The sequence below is a fragment of the Engystomops pustulosus genome, chromosome 2 (assembly GCF_040894005.1).
Source record: "Engystomops pustulosus chromosome 2, aEngPut4.maternal, whole genome shotgun sequence".
NCBI classification, from domain to species: domain Eukaryota; kingdom Metazoa; phylum Chordata; class Amphibia; order Anura; family Leptodactylidae; genus Engystomops; species Engystomops pustulosus.
Window position 1 is genome coordinate 110,063,037 of NC_092412.1, and position 24,335 is coordinate 110,087,371.

The 24,335-nt window shown below is 37.2% G+C and overlaps 1 protein-coding gene across 3 annotated transcripts in view; it reads right to left on the minus strand.

Moving 5' to 3' along the window:
* Positions 1-24,335, minus strand: part of ARHGAP6 (Rho GTPase activating protein 6) — a 381,778-nt gene that overhangs the window by 62,377 nt on the left and 295,066 nt on the right. For 2 of the 3 annotated variants that reach the window (XM_072135934.1, XM_072135935.1), the window contains exon 2: positions 1-160. In XM_072135934.1, the coding sequence (XP_071992035.1) occupies positions 1-160 (160 nt within the window). Of the gene's footprint in view, positions 161-20,175; positions 20,572-24,335 lie in introns of those variants that run through there. The other variant, XM_072135937.1, reaches the window with a different exon arrangement.

The following is a 24,335-nucleotide window of genomic DNA, read 5'->3' on the forward strand; positions in this document are numbered from 1 at the left end:
CTTTTGGAATAGTGATCTGACAACTTAGGTCAAAATCTTGCTGCAGACGATAAAAAGCAACCTCTTGAAGCCGCGCCCGCTCCAGCTCAGATAGACTTTGTATGGGAACCGATTTCAGACGGACAGTTCGACCAGACATACTGTTCCATGTAAAATCACCCTGAAGGTAAATAGAGAATAACATAAAATTTTAAGATTTTTTTGCACAAAACATTATCTAATTACTCCGTTTGTATTACACCTGACTTACAGATGACCCCTAGTTACAAACGGACCTCTGGATTTTGGTAATTTACTGTACTTTAGCCTTAGGCTACAATAAACAGCTATAACAGTTATCAAAGGTGCCTGCAATTAAGCTTTATTGTTAATCCTGGTTCTTCTTCAACATTTTTAAAATCCAATAGTCATAGAGACCAAAAAATTTACAGTATACAGTTCTGACCTACATACAAATACAACTTAAGAACAAATCTGCAGAACCTATCTTGGACTGCCTGTAGTTTGAAAAATGTTAATGTACATTTTTTTTTACTTTTATTACTTTTTACTTAATTCTGGTGAAAAATGTATATCTTAGACATTTGTATCCTACATATGATCCCCCAAACCAGTTTTTGCACAACATAGGTTTCAAGAAAGATCGAAATGCATAGACCAAATACATACACAGGGCCCATTTACCCAATGGATGTCACAGTGTTTCTTTTACTGGAGGCATTTATCAGAGCAGTTTTCTGCCATACAAGCCCATAAATAGTCACAACTCCTAGCGCACCACCAGTAAATGTTATTATTTCACCCCTTTATGCCATCTCCATGCCAAGCGGACTTTAAGTAATGTAGAGGGGGATACACTGGGTAGCACAGTGGGCTGATATCCGTGTTCCTGTCCTTCTCCAATAAATATTCCACACCCTATCATTTCCTTATCCAGTATCCTCATAATAACCAAACAAGAGATGATAGTTCTAGCATTCTAAATATGTAAATAAATTGTATACATATAAACAAAGTATATTTTAATATTTTATTTGGAATATTCTTTTGGACATTTTCGAAATGCTTCAGTGCACTTTTTATGCCACTTTTTTTGAAGTGATTTTGGCTACTATTTAAAGAAGGAATGTAACATACATTACTTGAATACTCTGTGTAAGCTAAGATCCAATGCATTTATTTTTCCTAACATTATGCACATGGGCAAGATTTTCTTTACAAATATACTCCAAAATGTAATGTAAGCAGTGAAACGGGCCATTTGTTTAAGTGTTTACATAAAGTATGATAACCTGCCAGAATTTGGATTGAGATGAGACCCACAATACATGAAGAATGATTACAGCCCAGCACAAGAGATGTTAGAGAACAGAGGCCCCTATGCACATATATAATGAGTCTACAGCAAGGAATACATTTCCTGTGGTTAATGGAAGAATAACATTCTTGAACTCTGCCCATATTTTCATATTATTGGACATTATGAAAATCTGTGTGAAGCATATTCAGAATGGTAAGAAGTCGGACTGCTTATCTGCAACAAGAATTAAGAGTATGCCATAGCCTATGAAAATGTTCAGCACATTGCTTGAACCTCACAGTACAACAATCATAAATCGTGATGTAACATAAGTTACTATAACTATGTTGAAAGTGGTGGTTTCAGGAAAATCAAAAAGTCCAGATAAAAGAAAGTAGTCACCAAATCAGAGATTTTGCCTTTTGGGTACAAGACAGCAGATTGCAAACATGATGTTGTTGAATGGAAAATTGAAGAGTCTAGCAGTCACTTAAATTTGTTAGAACACAGCATCATGTCTGCAGTCTTCTGGAGATTCATTTACTAGGCAGATTTTTAGTTTCAGTCCATCATGTAGTACGTAAAAACATAGGATAACATTTCAGTCTTCATATAACATGGACAAATTTCACAGACTGCTTTATTCTAATAAATTAAATCATTCAAATTAACCAAACATGTAGTAGGATGTGTCATTATGGATTTCATGGAAACCAGAAAACACCAGAAAATATCACCTTTAAAGGAAGGAGATAGGATGGAGATACAACAATGTCAGCTGTAACTCGAATAATCCTGGGGATGGGGTCATGTCTCTTTGCTGTGGATTGAGTATTAAGTCAAAAGTGCACATTAAAGATCCACTGCATTTTTTTTGTCTCATACTTTGTATTGAATTTTTCATTTTACATTGTAAAAGAATGACCCATGTGATCACAGTTACATTGTCAAAGGCCTACATCTGGCCTGTTAGTGTTCTGAGACATTAGGATCAGACTCAACAATTAAAAAAGAATAACCTTAATACATAAACGAACAGTATTGCAGCAGTTTCTTGTATATCATACAGTGGTAGTCCCCTATATTTCTGGGCGTTAGGGGCTAGTACTTTTATCAGTAATGGAGAACAGTATTATCTTTGCTAGAGAGCCATGAGTCCCATTTGTTGAAAAATTATTGTAATTATAAGTCGATAGAGCCAGCCTGGATTCATACCAGCAGTTATTATTGATGTTACACAGTATTTCCTATGAAGCCTATGTGATCCGTGATCCCCAGTTTACTGTAATCTTAACCCTTGTTGCGATCAGAAAGTGCCTTAGAAAGTGATAATAGAGCTGTGACAAAAGGCATATTGGTGTAGCCCAATAGAGAGAAGGGCTAAATGACAGTTTAGTATAACTGGGTAACCACATATTTCGGAAATTAAGATTACCATTTTCCTCCGAAGAACCTTGTTGTGGGCTAAAGCTCCTAGGTCCATCTATCAGTCTGGCATTTTCACCTTGTTCATTCTTCTGGATCTCGCTTTTGACATGATGAGGCTGCTGTGTGTCCCGTGACGGTGTCTTGCTCACTAGGAAGGTGAGTGCGGCACGCTCCTTTTTAAGCACATTTGAGCCATTTTCTGAGTTGATGCCCAGCGGAGCTTAGAGCTAAGCTTCCATTCTCCATGGCTTCCGGCCACGCCTCCCCCCCCCCCATTGCATTGAATGGAATAGTAAGTAAAAATTAAAAAAGCTCCATTCTTTTGATATGCATTATAGGCGATATCCAAGTCCAGTACTACCTCTGTCTGCACCATAGAGAATAAATTGAGCTACCAGGAGCATTTATGACTTGCTTTGGTTTCAGCAGCCAGACCCCTAGCCATCATGAGAACTAAGTTCCTGCGTACTAGCCATAGCCTGCAGCCTCCAAGTGTATCTGATGTGGCAGGAGTGGCAGTGTTAACATCAAGCACCATTCGTTGGCACAAGATAAATCCTCATTTCTCCATATCTACAGTTAACCTTTAATACAGTCTTTCAAAAGAAATCTGATGTGGTTTTCACATTGGGGGTCATTTACTAAAGGCCCGATTCGCGTTTTCCCAACGTGTTACCCGAATATTACCAATTTGTGCCGATTTTCCATGAATTGCCCTGGGATTTTGGCGCACGCGATCAGATTGTGGCGCATCGGCCAAACAAAAACCCAATGGATTCGGAAAAACCGCCACATTTAAAAAAAAGAAAAGTGTCACGGGACTCGCACTTACCTTCACTTGGTCCGGCTTGGTGAAGATCAGTGCATTCCGGGGAACTCCAGCACAGCAGCGCCACCTGGTGGATGTCGGAGGAACTACCTCAGTGAATCCTGGCCGGACCCAAATCCACCGCAGAGAATGCACCGCTGGATCTCGAATGGACCGGGTAAGTAAATCTGCCCCATTATGTTTATTAAGATACATACCATAACGGCTTTGGTAATGAAATACAGAAAACATTTAAGATAAAAATACTGTAAAGGATTTTTTTGGGGTTTAAAAGGGAAATTAGTGCTTTATTACCATATACATAACAAAATTAAAATTAGGTCATACATTAAGCTGATTAAATATCACTAATGAGAACAATATTAATAGCCAGAGCCTAGAGCTAGATGGCGAGCAGATGATTAAAGTTAAACATAAACTGCAGATTTTTCTTTGTATTAACAAAATTTTGTTTGCCTAATGGTCCAGATGTGAGCCTATCCTTATGTTCTAGTGCTTGATTTATATATTTGGGTCTTTATTTGTGAAGTATGTCAACATTACTTTTAAAGTGCTAAGGAATTTGATGGCTCTACATAAATAAAGATTATTATTATTATTATTACTATAATATCTAAGTCTAGATCAGTAGATATTCTATACCAAATACAGACAACATTTTTCTATCCCTACATCTTGTGAAATGTAGTACTACTACTTACATTCTGTCTGTGATGTCATCATAACCCCGAGGCAGCAGGCCCTGCTGTCTTATGGTTGTGCTGGACTATGACCTCTGCTTTGCACCGTACATTCAATATCTTTCTTGCTCTTGCTGGATGCACTTTAAAAACATTTCTAGAATTCGACCATTTCTTACAATTGAAACCTTTTAAACTCTAATTGTCGTTCTGATTCACTCTGGAGCTACTAGAGCTCCTTGCTAATCGGTCTTCCACTTACTAAACTCTCTCCTCTACAATCTATTCTCAACGTAGCACTAATCAGACTAATCAGTCAAACTATCAGACTAAAATCCAACCCCCAATGCTTCAAACGTACTCATAAAACTCATTTATTTGGGCAGGCCTATCACACTCGTTAACTGCATGCAACTGAAACTTCATTAACCAATTCTGGGTACTCCCCCTGTCTGTTAACCAGAAAATGCTTCTCTGCGGTCCTACTAACTTTGGACTTTGTACATAAGATGGTGGCTGATGGCTAATTCAAGCAGCAGCATTTTTTATTTATTAACTTATTTTTATTCCATCCCCTTATAAAAATGGCTGGACCATTGTACAAGCTCCTTATTCTTCTTCCCCCTCATCCTCATACTTTACTTTATTTTATTTGTATATGTTCCCCAGAATATACAGCCATCTATATAAATGAAGATTATTAATGAAAAGGAGAAAAAGAGAAGGTTGGCACTCACCACATATTTAAAATTTATCTTCTTTATTTCTTTACATCATAAAAAGACAGCATGCACCACAGGGAGAAGAGCATGGTTACACAGGAGCGTTTTTAAAGGACGAATCGTTTCGCGCACCTAGCACTTTATCTTGCCTATGAAACCCGGCGTCCTCATTGGGTTTTTAAACCTGGGCGCCTAGAAGTGCTACTATGTAGCTCGATACACACCTACACCTTATGAAAGATTATTATTATGACTGTTACATTTTACTCTGATAGAAAGTAAGGATAAAGCAGAGTGAGCCAACAAGGTAAGAGACAGTTGTTGGTGAATTTATGTCTGAAGTAGGATAACTAATTACGTTTTCATTGTATCTACAGCAACAAAATGAAGACTATTTAGAAAGTTGCTTAATTGTGCAGGAGGTGTTATTCAAGCAGGAGATATAAACATTATTATTATATAACATAACACAAATTATATTTTCCCCAATTCATTGGAACAATCCAATCAGCTTTGATTGCTAAATCATTTTTATAAAAAAATGTTTGCACCTACACACAGCTTAACTTATATTATAAGTCTTATAGCTCCTTTGCAATTATAATACTCTCATCTGGCAGATAAAACAGAACAGATTCTTTAATGTGGATTCAGTTTTTATGTAACAATGCCATGTGTGTTGAATACCATGAAACTGACATAAGCAATATGAAAGATTGAAAGCAGGCCCAGGGTTCTAAATTGATAAATACTAATCATGTATTTCATGGGCATTATTATTTTGGAATTATTATAATCATTTACTTTAAAACTAATAGGGAAGCCACATCCTTGTTCGGACAAACACCAATCCGCATTGACTGTTCAAAAAAAGTATTTTTGCTAAAATCCAATGTACCTACGAATACAAACATCAAATTAAACATCTGATCCTAATGAGTGTTGTGCAATGATTTGTCATCTATGTACAAAAAAAATAAATGTCCTTTCCAATGGTTATGTAGTGTCCCATTAGAGTAAACTATCTTTTACAACCAAGTATTTACCAATGATCTTGTTTCTTTTTTGGGAACTTTGTGCACATACGCAAAGGATACTGTCTCCCTGCATAGCATGGAAGCAATTAAGACTAAACTCGGGGTAGATGAAATGCTCCTTTCTAGACTCACCAAAGACTACAAACCTGCACAGGATGGATTTCATAGTTTACTATTTGGTAGCAGTTATACACCATCATTGGGCACAGCCAAATCCATCCTCATTCGATGATTTGTTAAACCTTTTTTACAACAGGTCCTTTTTAGAGATGAGCGAGCACTAAAATGCTCGGGTGCTCGTTATTCGAGACAAACTTTTCCAGATGCTCGAGTGCTCGTCTCGAATAACGAGCCCCATTGAAGTCAATGGGAGACCCGAGCATTTTTTTAATAAAACTGAACAGTAAAAGAACAGTGCAAAAAAAAAATTCCAGATGTTTGCAGATGTTTTACTTGTAAGAACACATTGAAATAACACTATTCTTCACTTTGCAGGTGTTCGCGCGTGTCTCCCGCTAAGTTAGGAGATGTGCACAAACATCTGGAATGTGAAGAATAGTGTTATTTCAATGTGTTCTGCACTTAAATGTTCCTGTGTTCACTGTTTTTAATGTTTTAATTCTATTCTTCACATTGCAGGTGTGCGCGCGTGTCTCCCGATAGGTTCGGAGATACGCCCGCACATCTGCAAAGTGAAGAATAGTGTTATATCAATGTGTTCTGCCCTTAAATGTTTGTGTTTTCACTGTTTTTAATGTTTTAATTCTATTCTTCACATTGCAGGTGTGCGCGCGTGTCTCCCGATAGGTTCGGAGATACGCGCGCACAGCTGCAAAGTGAAGAATAGAATTAAAACATTAAAAACAGTGAATACACGAACATTTAAGTGCAGGACACATTGAAAGAACAATATTCTTCACATTCCAGATGTTCCGAACATCTCCTAACTTAGCGGGAGACACGCGCGAACACCTGCAAAGTGAAGAATAGTGTTATTTCAATGTGTTCTTACAAGTAAAACATCTGCAAACATCTGGAATTTTTTTTTTGCACTGTTCTTTTACTGTTCAGTTTTATTAAAAAAATGCTCGGGTCTCCCTGGAACACCTGGAAAGTGAAGAATAGTGTTATTTCAATGTGTTCTTACAAGTAAAACATCTGCAAACATTTGTAATATTTTTTTTTTACAATAAAAATACTTTTATTCAATTTATTTTATTAATTTACTGCTCGATCTCGAGCCGGCGAGATACTCGTCCGAGTAACGAGCCGGTCCGAGTATGCTAATACTCGACCGAGCAGTATACTCGGACGAGTATACTCGCTCATCTCTAGTCCTTTTACATTTTTGCATTTCCGTTTTTTTACTCTTCTTTTTCCACAAGCCAAATGGACACCTTGACCTTCTTTAATGTTTTTTTTTCATTTGTTTATGAGTAATTTTCTTCTTCTATTATCTATTTTACTGTAGACAATGTCGCAGGAGACATCACCATGAATGTTATGCCATTTCTACACAATTGTTTTATCTAAAATAATAAATTAATAATTAAAAAAATGGCATGAGCCTGGCTGAATAAAGGGAACCTATCAATAGAATCCTTTGGAAGGTTCCTATCGCCATTTAATACTAATTTCCAATTTGCTTTTATAATTAACATTAGTGGTTACACTCACTTGTAAAAGTATATAAAAGTATACCCAGCTCATTGCCAGCAAACTGCAGGGCCTCCACTCCTATTGTTCCATATGACTATTTGTACTCTGTAATGTAATATTATATAGTATATGTCCCCTATGAATTTTAAAGCACTGCAGAATATGATGGTGCTATATAAATAAAGATTAGTACTGTATAATTATTGAGTCATGAGGACATCTGTGATTAGGCTGCAATCATTATCATTTTCTTCTCCTCCCACTCTCATCATGTAGCCCTTAGCTGAACATGTGCTCCAAACAAATCTCTGTCAACTCTGCATAAGGGAGGGAGGAAAGAGGAATAGCTAGCAGAGAGTAGATAATGATGGTGATGATAATAACAACACAGGTACATTTCCCTGAATTAAACAGAGGAGCATCAATGGCTGTATTCCTCCACATTCTTTAAAGGACATCTACCACCAGGATGAAGGCTTTTAAACCAAGCACACTGACATACTGGTGTGTACCCCATCTGCCAGATTTCTGCTCTTCTTTTAGCTTCTTATGCCCTGTTTTTTACAAAAAAGGCTTTTAAAGTTATGCAAATAAACCTGAGGGGCTCCAAGTCCCATTAACACCTATGTCCAATTTGCATGATTTCTAAAGATTTTTTTTCTTAAAAACAAGGGCATAAGAAACCAAACAGTATGCCAGAGTGCTTGGTTTACAATCCTTCATCTTGGTGGTAGATGGCGTTTAATGGTAAAGTCTCCCTTAGGAGTCTTCTTTCTTCCTCGACCTAGCCTCCAAACTTCCACTCAGTAAACCAGTAACCTACACTACTGAGGAGATGCAAAGATATGTGCTTTCTACAATCAGAAAACTTTTCCTTATGGGGTAGATATAAGGTTTTGGCTTTATTCTGCGCATGTCATTAGGCTTGCTGAAAAAAATCATGCTTGATGTTAAGGGGATTGCCTTACAAGCTGAGAAGAAATGTTTTCCTTATTCCATCCTGGAATACGTATTTGCATATTTACAAGATGTCAACTTTTAATGCTGTTTAATGGCTACTATCTCTAATCACCACATTACTCCTGAGCAAAGAAAGAGCATCAATTTAATTACATAGAATATCCTGTACAATGTTTTGCCACAAAAATAAATATTTATTTTCTCAGCTCTTTGTGCTCATTGGACTATAGTTTCATGCTGAGAAGTTCACCTTGAGTGCAAACAATGTGCCACATACATGTATATTATTAGTAGATAAAGACATACACTGGGGACATGTAAAGGCTGCTATCCTCAACATGACATGATTTATAGTAATGTTAAACATAAACTTGAGGAGAACACTTATATGGCTTGTTTGGATCGTATTTTGCACAATCTCTTAATTTACACAGATTTATTATTTAAGCTGCAGATGTTATCATTGTATCTTCCCTTAAGTAGACCCTAAGTAGACCCCACACACTACACACGTGGGTGGTCAAACTGCCATGTTTGCCCACTAAATGCATTTAGTATGCATATGAACTCATGTGACATTGTATTCTTACAAATATGCTAAACGAATGCACCTAAATAACAACCATGTATGGCTCAAGACGTAAAAGTCCATTTATAAAAGAAATTAAAGAAAGAAAGGCTAGGTGAATTATTGTTCTAGCAGCATTTATAAGCCAAGTAAAATAAGAATTGATCAGTACTGAAGTAACACATAGTTATCCAGAAATCATATACATTTGTACATAGCCCAGTGCTATGACCTTCCACTAGTATGAAGATGGTATATCCCACTAAGGCTACATTCACACGAACGTATGCCTAGGTCGTAGCTGGATGGGCATACTTTCGGCACCATGGAGAGGAGGTGGGGTGACCCCTCCCCTCTCCATAGTGATGCACGCCGCACTGCGCCATAACATGGGGAAAGATAGGACATGTCCGGCAACATATGGCTCCATTCGCCCATTGCCGGCCAGCGGCCGTACATACATCTCCCCGATAGTTGTGTGCATGGGGCCTTAGTATCTGTTCACTATTAGATGTTTGCTTTCGTTCTGGAGGTCAACCCACGGATGTTATGTAAATTTTCTAAATTATTTGGTTTATGACCTTTGCTAGGCAAAGAACTACTCTATAATCAGGAGGTCCATGTCATATATACAGGATGTTAAAAGGAAGGGAGAAGCTCTAAGAGTATATTTGGTTTTTAGAAAATGCTATCTGATATTGAACCTGAAATGAATCTATAAATAGTTCAGTTTTCAAAGGGTTGTACAGCTAAGATAACTTTTGTTAATAACCCCTGACAATAAAGGATAAAGTCAAAGACAAAAAAAGGAGAGCTCTCCTAGTGTATTATAGTTGTATAAAGGAAATTTGTGTATAAGTGTACAGGTGGTCTCTTACCTGGTTGAACTTGATAAAAGTGCGAATAATAAGAGTCCTGCAAGCCGATTACATAGTATCACATCATCCGTGTTTCATGGTAACCGGTGGATGAATGTACACTGTGTAAGGCTACATTCAAAAGAACCTATGGGGGACGTATATACGGCCGATATATACGTCCCCCATTGACAGCAACGGGTGCACGGTGCCCAATGGGAGCGGTACAGTGCAGCACACGTGCAGCCGTACATACAAGACATGTCCTATCTTTCAATGGATTACGGCGCTGTGCACCATATATTCCAGAGGAGAGGGACGGGGGTGAGCGGCGCAGTCGTGTGCCCTCCGTGCTACGGTACGGCTGTCTGAATGTAGCCTAAACCTGCATTTTCTCTGCGGGACAGAACATGGACCTTCTCGAGGCTACATGTTCTGGAGCGAAATGCGTTACTTTTGAACAATAAGCGGAACCTGATTTATAAGTTTGGTTTTATACACTATCTTGTAATATACAAAGATCCTATCGACTTGATTAAGAAGAGTGTAGTTTAGAAGAGTAAGAAGAGGTGGAGTTTATAAATCTAGTAGACAACTGTCTACTTAAAGGTCCCCTTTAAGGTTTGTTTCACTAAAACCTTTATTCCACTACCAAACAGACCTTACTATGGTGTTTTCATAGTCTTTAATCAGAGGAATGTATTCAGTCTGTGGAATAAATATGTGGTGTCCATATTTCATAGACTGAACAGTGCCCCAGGGGCAGAACTCCAATAATTGTGGTTATCAATGAGCTTTCAATGATACATTATGAATTATGCTTTCTATGTATAGATAACCTAAATATTCATATCACCCAAATCGTATATGCTGTCTCCTTTATACTACTGTTACTTTTCTTTGTAAATCTGAACTCATGCCTTCTATTTTGGCTGGTGCCATCAGTAATATTCTAAACCTTCTTGTGTGGATTAATAACAGTTTTCAATTAACAAAAATAATTTACTCCAACTGGCTTGAGTTGTATTAGCACTGTAATACAAGCTGTAGGTGCTATTAGTCTTGTGGTTTGAGATGTGTGTGGTCCTAACACTCCTCCAGCTATGAGATCATAGCACCATAAAATGAAGCACTGGATAAAAGATGGCTCCAGGTTTTCATTCTCTACCGTCAATAGTAAACTCTCTAGTCAAGAAGATCAGCCTCCAGCGTTCCTGTGGCTGGAAGTTCTTTGATGATTATTTAATTGGTATTGTAAACCAATGAGTTCAACATAAGTGCAGAGTACACCATGCAGTAAAGTTACTTCTAGGCATTAAGAATTTACTGTGAAAAGAAACAAGGTCTATCAATCCTGTTCCTACCCCTGACCTCATATTTTCAGCCAGACTTCTTTCCATTATTTTCTTTTGTAGTTGTGACATACTGTATAGTAGAATATGATTATAAACAAATTACAGGCCGTTCTGTTTTAAGAATTTTTCTTAACCCTTTAATGTACAGACCTGAAGTGCGGTAATTGACAGAAGTATTTGGTGGTTAACTTCTATTTATCAATTTATTGAGCATAAGCTATATAGAAGATAACACATTTTGCATAGAGTAATTTGTCTTTTAATGTGCAAATTGATATAAAAATAATGCACTTAAATGAATTGTATTACAATTGGTTTAATATTCCATATGCATTATCTCATCTCAAATAAGATAGCATCATTTTTTGTTGCCCCAAGCTTTTTCCTTTTTATTTGTATATATGAATACAATGTATCCATAACATACGGTATGTTCTCCATAAAGCCATAGTAGTTTCGAAGTATTCTATAGGAGCAAGGAAAAACAGCACATTATAGTGACAATATTCACTGACAGATTTATCAAGTCAGGGCACTGCCACTTCCGTTGACTGCATAGAGTGCTCATTTTCTGCTATTATATGCAATATAAAAAGGAGATGACAGAGGAGGTTATGAAGCACTTTTATCTTTGCTCTCATGCTGTCTATGTCAGCCAGGGACCTGACCTGCTTCTGCTAGAATGGCGATGCACAAGAGTTACTGCAGCAAGACTAAAAGACAAAGTAGCTGCATAGTTTGTCATTAAAAGACCCCTGGCGGTCACTAAGGTGCCTTGGATTCTTTTAAGCAAAACATTATTCTCTAAAATTTTCATTATTTGCAATTGAGAATGTGGAAAAAAATATGCAGGAATTTATTAACTGTTTTATGGAGGAAAAATAAGCACACATGACCTTTATGATGTTAACTGTGGACATTACGGGCATCTTTCTAATACATTTATCATGCTTAAGGACTGAAAGAAAAATAAATTCAGACTAAAGTATGTCAGATCTTCAAGTTCAATAGGAAAAAGGCTGAACAAAAAAAAAGCTTAGTTTAAGGAAAAATGTCCTTTGGACAGATGTGACCAAAGTAGAGATGGGTGACCATTTAGTGAATACAAAACAATGTATGTTAAAACACCTCATACCAATTGGTGGTTGAAATGTGATGATATTTTGCTTGTTTTAGAGACACAGAACCAAGGTTTCTGACAGTTACTGAGTTGATAAAGCAAAACCACCTCTCCAATATCTAATGCAGGCAAAAAATGGTTTATGCCCACAAGTCTTATAATAATAATTCTTTATTTATACAGCGCATACAGACTATGCAGTGCAACCAAGAGCTTGCCAAATCAGTCCCATTCCCCAGTGGGGCTCCCAATCTAATCAACCTACCAGTATGTTTTTGGAGTGTGGGAGGAAACCAGAGGACTCGGAGGAAACCCACACAAACAAAGAGATGAACTAAATCAACTTCTTCTACAGAAAAGTGGGCTGCAATTCCTCCAGAACAATGTGATGGACCTAAAGAAAATGATTACTGTATACACTCGAGTATAAGCCGACCCGAGTATAAGCCGAGACCCCTAATTTTACCACCAAAAACTGGGAAAAACTACTGACTTGAGTATAAGCTGAGGGTGGTAAATGCATTGGTCAAACCCCCCAGTAGTATACAGCCTACTAGCCCCCAGTAGTATACGACCTGCCAGCCCCCATGTAGTATTTAGCAGCCCCTAGTAGTATACAGCAAGCCCCTAGTAGTATACAGCAAGCCCCTAGTAGTATACAGCAGCCCCTAGTAGTATACAGCAAGCCCCTAGTAGTATACAGCAGCCCCTAGTAGTATACAGCAAGCCCCTAGTAGTATACAGCAAGCCCCTAGTAGTATACAGCCAGCCTGCCCCCACGACCCTTAAAAAAATAAACTTAAATACTCATCCTCCGATGTCAGCGCGCCCCGTCTTCTTTCTTCTCCGTGGCTCCTCTTCTCTCTTCTTTCTTCCGGCATGGACGCGGCCATGTTTTCTTCTAGCATGCGCATATAATAATAATAATTCTTTATTTATATAGCGCACACAGATTACGCAGCGCTGCACAAAGCATGTCAAATTGGTCCCTGTCCCCATGGGGCTCACAATCTAAACAACCTACCAGTATGTTTTGGAGTGTGGGAGGAAACCGGAGAACCTGGAGGAAACCCACGCAAACACAGAGAGAACATACAAACTCTTTGCAGATGTTGACCTGGGTGGGATTTGAACCCAGAACCCCAGTGCTGCAAGTCAGAAGCGCTACCCACTCAGCCACCGTGCCGCCCTACTATGACGCGGCCGCTGCTGACGTCATAGTATGCGCGGCCACGAAGAAAACATGGCCGCATCCATGACAGAAGAAAGAAGAGAGAAGAGGAGCCGAGGAGAAAAAAGAAGACAGGACACGCTGATGTCGGGGACATCGGGGAGCCGCGCCGACATCGGAGGGTGAGTATTTATGTTTATTTTTTTTAAGTGGGTAATTTTTTTTGTAATAGACTCGTGTATAGGCCGAGGGGACGTTTTTCAGCACATTTTTTGTGCTGAAAAACTCGGCTTATACACGAGTATATATGGTACTTTGTTACTGCAGCCTAGTGTGGTACTAAAATCTATTCATTCAAGGAGGGCGCTTAGTTTCTCACATGGCTTTTCCATTTTGGCTTAACCCCTTTGTGACTGAAGGTCATTGGTGCCTGAATGACCAGGTAAATTTTTGCAGTTCTGTTATGTACTTCTTTTGTGAGATTTGATAGAATAGTTTTATTAAATTCATATTTTTGTCTATAAAATTAGCTCATAAATACCTACAAATGTGAAAAAATAAGCTTTTTGGTAATTTTTGTTTTAATGAGTAGTACAACTGAATAAACTTTTATCAAAATATGTTATAAATATGTACAGCATCATTACATCCTTTCTCCAAGTTTTCCTTACAGTTTGCAGAATTGAACAAGTACATGCACCATCTGCAGGTCTTTCCTGCAGCTTCTGCCTTCAGCTGACAGGCTGTAGGGGACACATTTCAAAAACCCTATATCTCCTGAAGCTTGGAACGTAGAAACACAATTCTTCTGTCATATAAACAGGAGAATCTCCCCTTTAAAATGATATAAGAATTTTGTGTGGAAATCTTGGAAATAGAAAGCTGTATGTAAAAATCAAAATGTTTTACTTCAACATTAGTCCACTGTCATGACGTTAATAAAGGTCCTTTCTGCATGGGCATGTGCAAAGAGGATGTGCAGTGGGGAAAAAAAGTAATTAGTCAGCCAGCAATTGAGCAAGTTCTCCCACTTAAAGAGATGAGAGAAACTTCATTGACATCATTGTGTGATTGTTAACCCCTTAACGACTAGTTTTTTCACTTCCATTTTTCCCTCACCAAATTCAAAAATCTATAACTTTTTTATTTTTCCACATAAAGAGCTGTGTTATGGCTTATTTTCTGCAAAACAAATTGCACTTCATAGTGACGGTATTTAATATTTCATGGCGTGTACTGGAAAGCGGGAAAAAAATTCCAAATGCAGTGAAAATGGTGAAAAACCACATTTGCGACGTTTTCTTGTGGGCTTGGATCTTACAGCTTTCACTCTGCGTCCCAGAGGTTCTGTACGATCACGTGGATACCAAATTTGTATAGGTTTTATAATGTTTTCATACATTTAAAAAAATGAAAACCTCCTGTACAAAATATTATTTTTAAATTTTGCCATCTTCTGGCGCCAATAACTTTTTCATACTTTGGTGTACGGAGCTGTGGGTAGTGTCATTTTTTGCGAATTTTGATGGCGTTTTCATTGCTATAATGTTTGGGACTGTGCGACCTTTTGATCACTTTTTATTAATTTTTTTATATTTTTCAAAATGGCAAAAAAATGGCATTTTCGAATTTGGCCACTATTTTCCGTTACGGGGTTAAACGCAGTTATTATATTTTGATAGATCGGGCATTTTCAGACGCGGCGATACCTAATGTGTTTATGATTTTTACTGTTTATTTATTTTTATATCAGTTCTAGGGAAAGGGGGGTGATTTGAATTTTTAGGGTTTTTTATTATAATTTTTTTTTTAACATTTTTTTATTTTTACTTTTACTATTTTTCAGACTCCCTAGGGTACTCTAACCCTAGGTAGTCTGATTCATCCTATCATATACTGCCATACTACTGTATGGCAGTATATGTGGATTTAGCACATTGTAATGCATGGTTTAAAACGAAGTAGCCTCAGGTATTCGGAATACCCGGGGCTACCATGGCAACGGATCGCTGCTCCCCATGCGGCGCCATCTTTTTGAAGCCGCTGGCAGCATTGCCGGCGGCGATCGACGTGTTACCGATCGCGGGTGTTACCGGTAAGCCTCGGCCCGTGAGCCCTCTCCATGCACCGGGAAGGGGTCAAAGAACAAATTATGGTGGAAAATAAGCATTTAGTTAATAACAAAAGTTCATCTCAATAGTACAGTATGTGAGATGTTTTAGTGAAAACCTCCTTTCATCAGCAATGGCATTGAAGATGAAACATGGCTGGGTCTTTCAGCATGACAATGATCCCAAGCACACCACCGGGATAATGAAGGGGTGGCTTTGTAAGAAGCATTTCAAGGTCCTGGAGTGGCCTAGCCAGTCTCCAGATCTCAACCCCATAGAAAACCTTTGGAGGGAGCTTTCCCCAGTGTTGCCCAGCGAGAGCTCCAAAACATCACTGCTCTAGAGGAGATCTGCATGGAGGAATGGGCCAACATACCAGCAACATTGAAAGTTGTCATTGCCAACAAAGCATAGATTACAATTTATTGAGATGAACTTTTGTAATTGAGTACTTATTTTTCACCATCATTTTTCAAATAAATTCTTTAGCAATCAGACAATGTCATTTTCAAGATTTGTTTTCACATTTTGTTGAGGTTACCTTATAGTTGAGGTCTCTCATAGTTACACATGATGTCAATTACAGGTCTCTCTCATCTTTTTAAGAACTTGCACAATTGGTGGCTGACTAAGTACTTTTTTCCCCACTGTATATGGCCATATGACAGTTGTGGAGGAGTTAATTTCACATCCCCAATACTGTGATTGTAGTTTTTAAAATGACATACTGTAATAAAAATATAAATCAATCAAAATTAATTGAAAAAATAAAAAAAGGATAGAAGAATATATAAGAAAATATGATGCAGCACTTTCTTGAAAGAAAAAGTGTTCAACACATAAGCAACAAAATGGGAGGGTATCACTTTAGTATCAAACAGTTTTTTCCCCCGAAAGAAAACTGGAACTTTCAAGGGAAGATGTACTGTATATATATTGTAAATTAAGACTATGGAAATCTAAAGTAGCATATACATATTCAGAACAAAACTAATTAAATAGTAGGTTTGTAAAAAATATATGTTACCCAAATCTAGTTGGTTGTTTTCTCTGCACTGCAGATTCTCAATGGGAGTGACTGGAGCTTTTAGTGAGAATTTCCCACAATAAAAAAAAACAACTTGTCTATTTTATGGATCAGGGATAGAAACCCCTCTGGGAACTATATAAAGTCCATGACACATTCCAAAACACTACACTATATCAGTAAAACGTTTTTTAACCCCTTCACACTCTGCATTGTATAAGTACAGTACAGAGGTGCTAAGGCTGAACATACAGAGGTGGGGTATTACCCACAATCGGTGGTAGCATTAACTCTTCCGATGCCGATGGGGTTTTCCCTCGAAGACAAGATTCTTAAATGTATCAAAATAACACATTTGCTAATTCACTGTTATTAACAAAAAATACAGCATTCCACAGATAAAAGTCCAACCTGTCTCTATCAGTCCTGGTGTACACAATTTTAGTTGTCCCTGGACCCGACCCTGGAACTTCTGACTTTATGGTCGGCAGACATATTGTTCTTATCTCTGACACTGCAATGAGCTGAGCTGATCTTTACCTCTAGCCCTTGCATCCAGGACGCGCGCACACACACATACTCTGACTTCCTGCCGGCAAACAGCAGCAAAAGGAGAGTAAAGCTACAAGCTATAAGCAGATATGATCTTTATCCAGGGGAGAGGTAGGGAGAGATATAGTAGAGCTGACAGTATGTAATGGCTGTGATAGCAGAGGGGTGAATGTCATATGTAATGTGCATCTCATGGATCTCATTATTTTTCATCTCTGATCTGTCTCTTCTCTCTTTTTAGTGTGTTCGTACAATGTTCAGAAGCTAAATGAAAGTGTATTTAAACTGTACCCTGAGAATCTAACCACATTGTCAGCACACAGAACGAGAGGAATCATGAGGTGTCTGCTTAGAGAGTCCCCGTCCATACTCTGCAATTTTACTCTGACCAGCCTAGGGAGTGAAAGGAGCTAAAACAGAAATAAAATGGAGTAAAACTGTAAGGGGTAAAAAATGATCTTTATTATGTAAACATGAATACAGGATTGAAATATGAGAATTTTCTTTCATGGGCAAACCCCTTCAAGGGGTTAAGCCATACTAAATATGCTAATAAGGATTTCTGTGCATAAAAAGTAATAAAAACATCCAGGAATGATGTTTAAGTGCCTGCATCACTATTTTACAGTGACAGGGCACCTGACAATACTTTTAATAAGAAAGATGTAAAATATTATTTATCTAGGTTAGATTTGCATATTCCATCAAAAACATGGGTAAAGTTCTATAGGACTTTTTTGTCTAACAAAATAATGGACATAACAACAGACTGCATTATAGTCAGTGTCAGTCAGTATAATCTTTGGCGCTCCATTTGTAGCTGTCATTTCAAACATCCATTACTTTCTAATAATTCCTAATAAGCACTTAGTACCCTGTTTCCCTCTAAATAAGACACACCCCGAAAATAATACCTAGTGAAATTTTATTGAAGCTTACAAATATAAGGCCTCCCCTGAAAACAAGACCTAGTGTCCTAGTTATTGCTACAGCTCCGCCACACTATACATTAGTATTAGTAGATCATTTATTGATCATTTAGATACTGCAAGATGGTGTGACATGAGCAAAGAATTCAAGGGAATTCCGATGGCTGCGTTGCAAATGTGCTACAAGCAGGGCTCATTGAAGGAAAGTGCTAAAAACATGAGAGATTTGGGGCAATTATTCTAATAGAAATGGAGTTACATGAAACACAGCATGGAATTCAGAGTTTGGAGAGTTATAAGTATGTTGGAAAAGTTATTGACAAGTACATGTAATATGCTTTATGTACATTCTTTTTCTGTTTATTATGAACAAAATCAATAAAAATAAAGTTATAAAATAATAAAATAATGAGATTATTGTACATGGAAATAGAGTCACAAGAAATTATTGATATGCTGGTTATGTTGATGTTTGTGATTACATGACTACAGTGTGTTAATTGTTGATTTTTTTTTTTGGGTAGCAATAAATATAAATTCTTGTTTATGGAAAAATAGAACACCCCCTGAAAATGAGATCTAGTGCATCTAGAGTCATACAAGATAACATGTTTGCTTACATAACAGTATAGAAGATAGACTCCATTTTGATTTTCAGCTTAAGGGGCAAAAATCAATATTAGACACTGTCTTTTTTAAGGGAAAAGGGGTACTAATAACAGACCTACAAATCTTGGCGCCTGTGACATCATAAAATGGATGTTCATGGTAGCTTTATACTAAGAATACGATGACCAGAGATTTTGCTCCAAAGTAACTTCTTATTGCTGTAACTGGGATGAACTGATAAAAGCTGAATGCACTGTCTGTCCCAATGAACACAGCAAACTGTTTACCAGACCACTAGTCTCCAGTGCATTTAATTATAATACTCAGAAGACATGGTACATTACCCCATGCACTTTAATTACACTGTCTTCATGAATGCTACAGACTGACCTCTTCTATAATCTCAAAATGCACTGCTATAAACTAGTATTTTCCGTGACCGTTTTATCCAAACTCATGGAGAATATGAGATAGTATTGCCAGAAATACTAAAAGAGAAGCTGCCGAATAATCAACTACTTACTGCATTATTTTCATAAATTCAAGTGGTTAAGATGGTAAACCGTATATATTATAATACAGAATATACTATATATAAATATATGATACACTATATTTTTACTTAGAAAAACACATTAAAAGAAGAGACAATCTGCCCGGTCAGCATTACCAAGGGATACCAGAATAGTATTTATGGGGGTGGGCAACTCTGATATTGCCTGCAGTACCTACATCTAATGAGGAATCCTAGCACCTAAACATTGTCCTTTCTGGGACAATTTGGATTTACCACTCACCTCTCCACCACCCTAGACACTCCAGAAAAGTAAAATTAACTCCCTCACTTTTTGGAGTGAACCGCTTATTGACCCTTTAGTAGTAATGGAAAATGTTTTTAAACCAGCATGAAATATACATTCAACCATTTTACTACTTTGGATTAACAAGGAAAAAAAATATCAGAAAACCTTCAGCAAAATGTAAAATGAGTGTAAGAATTAACTTGTAACCCATAACCCAATTTTTGAATAAATAAGCCTTTTATTTATCCACCTATCTATCTTGCAGAGCCTATATTATTGAACCAATAATCTTCAATAACAAACATTTTCATTAAAAAGTAGTACATTCAATAAATATATAATGCTGACGTTTGTTCAGAGTATGTTCATCCTTCTGTGCAAAGGCTCAGCCTTAACTCCGTTTGGTAATGAAAGCCAGCATCTCACACAACAAAGGTAGAGAAATGAATCTTTCTTACCCATCAACTAAACATCTTTGCTTCTTTCCTTTGAAATAATGTCAGGCATGAAAGGGGGTCAACTCAAATGGCAAAAACATATACATATGTAAAGTCTTCATTCCAATTATGCCACATGTGAAGAAGAAAAAATGCCATCTGGAGCCATAAATCCCAGGATACTGTCTTGTTTTCTTTCCGAAAGGCAAGATTCACTACTAGGAAAGTTGCAGATTTGCTGCTCGCTTTTAGCTTCCTCTGTTCAGCTATCCTTATTGGAACCAGAAGATCAAACTTCACTGCTGCTAATAGATTCTTTCTCTATTCTATTAAAATAAACACGGTTCTCTAAAGTACTAAAGCACAGATTTTAAGGAAAAACTGAAGAAATTAGAGAGAATCCCGTACATGGGACTCTGTGTCTCTCAGCTGGACTGGAACTGTACAAACTTTCCTTATTAGGAATAGACTAAAGAATGTTGGAAGGCTCGGGGATCATCCCTTTTATTTTGGTGAAGAACATTTAATGTTTCTTTTTACCTTCAAGTAGTTACACCCAGAAAAACAGACTTATAAACTAAGTTCAGGGAAAATGATTCCGACATACGGAGAGGGCAGTTGTCAGTAGCAACTGTGCAGCACCAGATTCTCCGCATATTATCAGACATTATGGGGGAGATTTATCATTGCTTCTACACTAGTTTTCTTGCAGTGAAATTCTTGCGCAATCTGTGATTACAATAGTGTAGAGGGGCGCAGCAGCCGGTGGAGAAGGTGGGCATGGGATGTTCCTACCCAGTGCCTATGTTCTTTTGAAAAAAACTGTGAACTTTCATTCGCAAGTTTTTACGCAAAACTACGCCTCTTGATGTATCCGGCACAACAATGGATAGCGTGGCCTCAATCATACGGTGGCACAGGAGCACCTGCACATTATAAATCTCCCCCTATGAGTTAAAAGAACGTTGAAAGAAGAATCTTATACTGATCCAAGGCTGCTTTTTTCTGAAACGTGAGAATCAATTGTAGAACGTCTTTAAACAGATAATCATATGCCATACACTGTAAAGCATAGTACTCTACATAGTACTGATAAATATGTTCTTTCTGTGGCTAAGTGTTTTTTTTTTAAATGGACCATGGACAAAGAAGGTACTGTTTCATGAACAAGCCCTTTAAGATGGTCATGTAGCAAGATAATTTCAAAATAGAAGTTCTGAAACTGACAATTTCCATCCTGCTGTAAGTTTTAACATCAGAAATCAAATTTCAATGGATAAAGGGATCTGGTGCCTTGAAAATACAGTCAGATCTGCAGTCAACATATAAACCACAGCTTCAGGAGATTGTTGTTTCAATGGCTCCTTTCTTTATTTAGTTCCAAATAAAAACATATTTAAAGGCAAGGTGCATAGGTATACATGGCATCTCAGGAGAAAAACCTACGCGTTTCACTCAAAATCATGGTTTACTTCCACATGGAATCATAAGTCTATTTAGACATGCCGCTCTTCCTACCGGCGTGTGATGTCATGATCACGCGATCATCATCACATGACCACAAAGACCCCACCGATGACGGAAGTATAGCTTCAAATTACACAATAAAAACCATGATCATGACGTCACATGCTGGTAGGAAGTGCAGCATGTTTAAATAGACTTATGATTCCATATGAAAGTAAACCATGACTAAGCTCCTTTGAGCGAAATGTTTAGGTTTTTCTCCTGAGATGCCATGTATACCTATGCACCTTGCCATTAAATATGTTTTTATTTGTAATTAAATAAAGAAAGGAGCCTTTGAAACGACAATCTCCTGAATAATGACTGAATAATTTAGATAACTGGCAGACAGAAAACAAGTCAGATATCCTGAAATGTTTATTTTAGAAACATTACAGAAATGGATGAGTAAATTCACAAGCAGGTTTTATCAATTCTCTTGTCAAAGTGGTAAATCCCTATACAATTTCACCCTATGAATAAGGATGTGCCATATTACTTTCTTTAAATGTGGTGTTTTAATCAACTGTTACTAATAGATTTAGATCCAAAAGGAATAACAGAGTACCAATGCTAAATAGGATATTCCCCATAGCAAAAGCTTAAATAAACATGACACTAGAACCATAAGACCATCTTTAATATAAATCTCTTCTTTATACAGAAACATAAAATCCTACTTTAACAGTATTCTATAATGAGTGAGATCACCATTTGTACTAATTTCTACAATGTCATATATGCCACTATTTATATTGGGATATATTAATATGTCACTCATTTGACCAGTTCAGGGTAGGACTAGACCCATCTTCTGCTGCGCTAGATTCATGGTTTATTTTAATACAGTACTGTACAGTCATACTGTGTACAATCCATTAGTTGGTCTATTTTACTGCACCAAATTTTGATGCAGAAACTTCTTGCCACAAAGTCACAGGGCCAGGCTCCTTTTTCGTACTAGTCAGAAAAGGGCATAAAAACTTTATAAACCCTGGTTTGCAAGGCATTTTAGGCAGTTCTGATCAGCTTTATACATCTCAACATACTTTGCTTGGTAATAATTTTACATCATTAACATGCAATATCCAAAAAAGAATCCATTTTCCTGGCTGCTGACAATACATTCCAAACACAAGCATTGCAAACTAGTTTTATTTCATTTTATGATTAACTGGATCCAACCTAGCAACTGCCTGGGAACATTTACTGTCGATATGTTCTGCACTGTTAGTGTAGCAAAGTACAGTTTGTTAATTATAAAAGGAGTGGTTCTTGTTTATATATCCAGCATTTCCAAAATCTAAACAGTGCATGGACAAGATATTTATAGTCAAATAAATTCTTACAATTAGGGAAAGAAACATAATGCACCCTTTGGGGACACTTTAAGGAAGACACCAAGTGTATGATCCTTGGAGCATGTTTAGTTTATCAATGAGCAGGGTATACTTTGTAATGTACTTTGTTTCCTTCTATGTTAGATACATTTGGAGGCTGATATTTCCAGTCAGAGTATAGAGGACACCCAGCCCTTGGAAAGCATAAACATCAAAACACAAGGGGAATTCAGTTAGCTACTTAAAGAGACACAACCTATTTTACCTATTCCCACAAAGTGACAAAGCAGCATGTCCAAATTGGCAGTTAGCTCCTAAAAACTGACCTAGGGTATGTCCTGGTAAACGCTCAGGCACAGAGGAGATAGTTAAAGAATGCTTGATACTAAATGTCAAAAAACAAGCTGTTAGTTAAAGGGTTAAAGACTTTAAAGTGTGATTCACATCCACATAAAAAGTTGTAGTTTCTATTCCCTCTATCATTATGCTGTGCCTATTTAGTTATATACTCTACCCATCAATAGTTACTATAACTCATATGATGAAAATAAATCAGAAAGTTTACAGTGGGATGACAGAGCCCATGAGTAAAAGCAATAGTGCATGTGAATATTTTCATCCAAAGGAAAGGTCTGTAATATCTCTTCCTTAATTACAAGGGTACAAGCCGGCTGCCAAATAATAATATAGTGCTCATATCTGTTCCTGTGGAGCTTCCCGTCAACTTCCTTTTCAAACGCATTTTCAAATAAATAGAGAGGGAATAAAGGCAATGGCTCTTTTCATTTTGCTCTTCAGAGATTTTAAGTCATTAATTCGGTTACTGGATTAGTACATTTCAATAAAACAGGAGCACATTTTAGTATTTGTCATGAAGGTTTATAACAATACAACAAAATTAACTTAACTGGCTTGTTCTGGAAATAGGAATAGGACTCCCTTTGTAAGCCCATCAATATATGTAAGATTCTATAGTGTCCAGTGGCTTAGTAACGGCCTAATAGGTTGCAGTCTTAAAGCAGTCTTAAACCTTTCAAGGTATCTTATTGATAATCAAACTCAGTTATTAAGAAGGACTTCAGCATATGTATCATATGTTAATGTGATGGTTCTTTTATATTCACATGGATCTGCACTGCTATTAAATACAACATAAATAGAACATTTTATGAAATAGGCTACTTACTTTGTACCTGAATATTTAAAAAAAAACCACCTTTGTTTGCTGCACGCTTACCTCAAATGCTTCATCTGAGTTGCAAATGAGAGAATATGGTTGTATTCACAGGATGTTAAGAGGTGCTTTAAGATATGGATTTTATTCTTGTTTCTAAA